Below are 5,321 nucleotides of genomic sequence, written 5' to 3' on the forward strand. Positions count from 1 at the left end.
CCTTCCCACCCTCAAAATCCATCAAAAAGTTACTCCACTATGCCTCTTACACAAAATATATTATAATTTCCCTACACAACGCAGTACAGTCCTTCTCCCTCGTGCCCGTTCATCGCGTCGCCTGTTTGACTCGTTAAGTTTGCAGCGCCTACACGGGTCATCTAACGCTTTTAACAAATCCTTTTTACATGCAGCCATAGAAGATTGGAATAACCTACCCGAAACCATAGTAAACGAACGTGACCCCTCAGTGTTCAAGCAGTTAATCACAAATTATTTCAGTTGTTAATCTTTATTTTATTGCTACAGTTCCTTTATGTATATGTATATAATTTGCTGTGTTTCTGCCATTTCGTTACGAATCCGCCTCACTTCTACGCCTGTACCATCGACCATCACCTGCTGTGGAATTTTTGTACTTGCTTTCTCCTTATGTAATCCCCCGCAAGGAGCCCTTAAGGGTATAATAAATTATGATGATGATGATTATAATGATCACACCTCGAAGAATTTTGCGAAAGTTTTGAAAACCCGGGGGCATTTCGCAACAAATGTCACCTCCCATGGTAGGTGATCACAAACACACCTGCAACCCTGAAATACCTAAATAAGCTTTCTAAACTTTAACGGCAGCCCACTTTTTAACAAATATATTGTTACGGGGAAGGAATGGAAGTACGCCCACTGTCGCCGGGATGTGTGCAGCGCGTGTTACTATTGCTGGCCGACAAACCGTCGTGTTGTTTACTGTGCTAGACCAATGCACTGACGGCGTTATTCTTGGCCTCGATTTTCTCACGGACAATTCAGCACTCATCGATTGTTCGGCTGGAGTCCTCCACTTGGAGCTGCCTTCTTATCACGGCCACGACAATGTCCGGGGCAGCACTTCTGTTCCTCAGCCGACGTTCGTTTACCTCCCCTAGCCACTACACTCGTGTCCTTGCAACTGTCCCTGCTTGTCCCCGATGGCGATTACCTCGCTTCGCCTCTTGTTGACGTACTCTTCCCGCGTAATGTGATGACGCCAGACACTGTCGTCAGCATTCTGGATGGTCGCGTCCGACTGCCGTTCACCAATTTCGGCTATACACCTCAGGTTATCCCAAAAGGAATGTCGCCAGCTACACTTTGCACAATTTCACAGAGCGAGGTGAATGCATTAGCCGATGTCACCGGCCTAGACTGTCAGTGCGAGGCCAAGCCCACTGCACCTCTGCTGCTCGATCTCGCACCCATAATAGTCTCCGATGTGCCAACTGTACACGCAAGGCAACTTCGTGATTTATTTTCATCGTTTAGAGGCATTTTTGACCTTAATGATCGCCCTCTGGGACAGGCCACTGCTGTCCAGCATCGCATCCACACAGGGGATGCCAATCCCATACGCAGACGGCCTTACCGGGTGTCCATGACGGAACGCCAAGCTATTTAAGCGGAAGTGGACAAGATGCTTCGCAAGGACATTATTGAGCCTTCCAGTAGTCCATGGGCATTCCCCGTTATCCTGGTCAAGAAGAAGGATGGTACATAGCGCTTTTGCGTAGACTGTCGTGATCTCAACAAAGTTACTACTAAAGACGTGTACCCGCTTCCTCGCATTGAAGACGCGTTGGATTGCCTCCACGGGGCCAAGTACTTTTCATCCATAGTTCTCCGCACTGGATATTGGCAGATTGCCGTTGATGAGCTCGATCGCGAAAAAACAGCCTTCGTAACGCCGGATGGTCTTTATCAATTCAAAGTAACGCCCTTCGGCTTATGTAACGCGCTAGGTACGTTCGAGCGGATGATGAACTCCCTGCTACATGGCTTTAAATGGTCTACTTGTCTGTGTTACCTTGATGACGTCATTGTTTTCGCGCCGACGTTTGAAAGCCATCTAGAACGTCTTGCGGCGATCCTTGACGTTTTCCGACGAGCAGGACTACAGCTTAATTCCAAGAAGTGCCGCTTCGGGCGTCGCGAGATCACAGTACTCGACCATCTAGTCCGCCAAGGTTCGGGTTGTCAAAGAGTTCCCTCAACCTGGCTCTCCCAAAGATGTCCGATGCTTCATCGGCCTGTGTTCATACTTTCGCCGCTTCATTAGAAATTTCGCGACTATCGCCCAGCCACTAACTGATCTCCTTCACAAGAACGCTACCTTCTTTTGGGGATCAGAACAAACGAAAGCCTTCAAAACGCTGACAACCCTTCTCACTGCTTCTCCCATTCTGGGACACTTCGACCCGGCGGCACCCACTGAAGTACGTACAGATGCGAGTGCACAAGGCATTGGAGCTGTTTTGGCGCAACTACAGGCAAACATCGACCGAGTCATTGCTTACGCCAGCCGTCTTCTCTCGGCATCAGTGCATGCGGAAGTGCGCGCAAGATTTTTTTTTTGTTTTGTTTTTCGGCTTTCGCCGCGTCGTCGGGCGCGCGTCGTCGGCCACCGCAAAGGAAGCTCGCGGGCCATTCTGTGAGGAGAGAGAGAGAGAGAGAATTAACTTTTATTTGCACCCGTCTAAAATGACGAGGGAGAGGGCATTAGCCTAGACCCCCGTTCACCCCCTAACCGTCGACCGGAATCCCTTGGGATTCGGCGGCGGTCAGGGCCAGACCGATGACTTTGCGTTGCTCTACTGCTTTATGGTTGAGTAATAAGATCTCCCAGGATTCCACATTTCTGTTCGGGTTGTTATAGAAATGGCATGTCCAGACCATGTGGGCTAGGTCCGCAATGTTATTGCAGTGCGTGCACTTAGAAGTAAAGACTTCCGGATGCCATTTGCTGTATAGTTGAGGGTTCGGAAACACCCCGGTTTGCAATTTCCTCCACATAACTTCCTCTTTTTTGCTGAGCTGTTTATCCGCCGCTGGATAGATCTTGCGACTGAGCTTATAATGAGAAATTATTTCTTGGAATGTCGTTAGTTCGTCACGTGAAGGAAGGGGTTCCTCGCGTGGAGGCGGTGAGTCAGCTGCGATCGACCGGTAAGTGAGGCCTCGGGCGGTCGCATGCGCCTTCTCGTTCCCCCACAGACCCTGGTGGGCCGGGCACCATATCAGTGAAATTTGATCTGCTGATACTTGACCTTCTCTGAGAATTTTGGCGGCTGCAGCACAGACCCTGCCGATATCATAATTCCTAATGGCTGCCTTAGAGTCACTAACAACCACCCTTGTACCTGTTTGTGCAACTTCTTCTGCCTCAGTTGCATTTGTGTTTTTGACGGTGCAGCACGAGACCGGGTCTCCACTCTCACGAACTACTACCGCTGTGTGTGCGGTCTTGTTATTGTCGTATTCGGCAGCGTCCGTGTATAGCACATCAGACCTCCCTTCAAATTTGGCCTGCAAGGCGATAGCCCTATTTTTTCGTCTGCCTTTGTGAAATACCGGGTGCATGTTTTTAGGCAGCGGTATAATCATGAGTCTATTCCTAATTGGTCTAGGTACGATATTAGTCTGCTTGGAACATTGAAACGGTTCGAATCCCAGGCGATGCATGATGTTCCTTCCAGTTTTACTTCTCAAAAGTCTTTGATGCAGAGACACCGTGGCGGCTTCTATAAGCTCATCCAGAGTGTTTGATACACCTAGTCTTAGAAGCTTTACCATCGCCCCCGCGGGGGTCGAGCGGACGGCGACGGCGCGGGCGGCGATCCGAGTAACCCGCGCGGCCGGCCGGGCACGACGCCTCGGGCTCCGCCCGCTACCTAGCGCGGCGAAGCCCTGCGTGGCCTGACCCGCACCTTTCTCGCAGGACGAATCAATAAAGGTCATTTCTCTCTCTCTCTCTCTTTACCGTCGGGGTGTTCGGAGGAAGACCTAGTGCGGTTTTGATCCCTTTCCTGAGTATGATTTCAATTTTATCTTTCTCTGTTTTACAAAGTTTGAGATAGGGTGCAACGAATACTACACGACTTATGACGAAAGCCTGAACCAATCTCAAGAGATTGGCCTCCCTCATCCCCACATGCTTGCTACAAATGCGCCTGCACGTCTGGCTGGTACTCGCTTCAAGTCTTCTGATAGTTTCCGTGTTTTTGCCATTTGTTTGTATGCGCAGCCCTAGGACTCTAATACTGTCCACGGTCGGAATGGCATTTCCATTCACTCGTAAAGCAATGTCGTAGCTCTTGGAAGGGGGACTGTTCCTTTTCCTCTTTGGAGATGGTAGAAAAAGAGCCTCTGATTTTTCTGCCGAGCATTTCAACCCGATCGGCTCAAGATACTTTTCTATTGTATCTATGGCCTTCTGAAGTGTACTTTCAATTTGGCCGTCGCTACCCCTGTTCACCCACAGCGTCAAATCGTCCGCATATATGGTGTAATTCAGGTTTGTTATTTCGTCCAGCCGCCCTGGAAGACCCTGCAAAAACCTGCCGCGGCGAAGATCACCCGCACCAGCAGCATCTACATTGCAAACCAAGCCAGAAAAGTATGCGTCTACGAGATGCCCCCGGAGGACTCTTGCAAAGGAGGAGGAATACGCGGATGCGCCCCAAGCCACACATATCGCTCGGAGCTTCACGATTGCCCCCCTTTTTTATTTATTTCCTGGCGTCAGGCTGTCTGCTAGTTTATAGTCGTGACACGGGCCGTTGGCGCAGCATGTAGCGTGCGTCAACCACCCGAGGTTTTGTCAAGGAAAAGAAGTTTGTCAGGGCCTTTTATATCACGGTATTGAGACTGCCCACCGCATATAAATAGGACGCCATCCGGGACGCGACTAAGAGTGTACGTTAGGGTCCTAAGATGTGCTATTATGAGCAGTATGAAAGGGAACACAGGAACCCGTGGCAAACAGCCTCGAAACATACTCGGAGCGATACGCGGATGGCGCTGTGAAAACCAAAGGGGGAAAGGAGGGAGCTCTTCAACTGACTGTTGGCACTCCCACCACGCTTGCATTTCTACAAAGCAGCAGTTTACGTCATTTCGCGAAAATGTGGTATCGTCCGACAGCCGATAGGACGCACGGCGGGAATGGGAACAGTTGTTAGCAGAACAGCGTCCTCCTTTCCACTTCGTTTCCGACGGCGGCCGCTGCGTATCACCCATAGCTGGGTCTGAGGGTGTTTTCTACGCGTTCATGTGTTCCCTTTCATATTACTCATAATTGTACAGCGCCATATCGTTACTTCGACTACCCGGGAGCATTTTGGAACGGAACTGCTGCATTTACGATCTATGCTTCACGAGCCCTGAACATCAGCGAAGAGCGAAAAGCTAACCGAAAGGGTGTTTATTCGTCGTGGCCCAGGAGATACAGACGCCATCTGTGCTGAAAAGTTGCGGCTGTGGGGTGTTGGTCAGTTTGAGCGAGAAGG

The 5,321-nt window shown here is 50.1% G+C and overlaps 1 protein-coding gene across 1 annotated transcript; it reads right to left on the reverse strand.

The window, feature by feature from the left end:
• Positions 1 to 2,556: 2,556 nt before the first annotated feature.
• Positions 2,557 to 3,606, reverse strand: LOC144158466 (uncharacterized). The gene has a single exon (XM_077689387.1). It carries the CDS (start codon positions 3,604 to 3,606, stop codon positions 2,557 to 2,559), a length of 1,050 nt encoding a protein of 349 aa, XP_077545513.1.
• Positions 3,607 to 5,321: the final 1,715 nt, after the last annotated feature.

The sequence above is a fragment of the Haemaphysalis longicornis genome, unplaced genomic scaffold, assembly GCF_048455015.1.
Source record: "Haemaphysalis longicornis isolate Haplotype H1 unplaced genomic scaffold, Haemaphysalis longicornis Haplotype H1 scaffold_1, whole genome shotgun sequence".
Classification (NCBI taxonomy): domain Eukaryota; kingdom Metazoa; phylum Arthropoda; class Arachnida; order Ixodida; family Ixodidae; genus Haemaphysalis; species Haemaphysalis longicornis.

Bases quoted from the DNA above. Each gene is read 5' to 3' on its own strand.
- LOC144158466 (XM_077689387.1), bottom strand. From the start codon at position 3,606: ATGGTAAAGCTTCTAAGACTAGGTGTATCAAACACTCTGGATGAGCTT.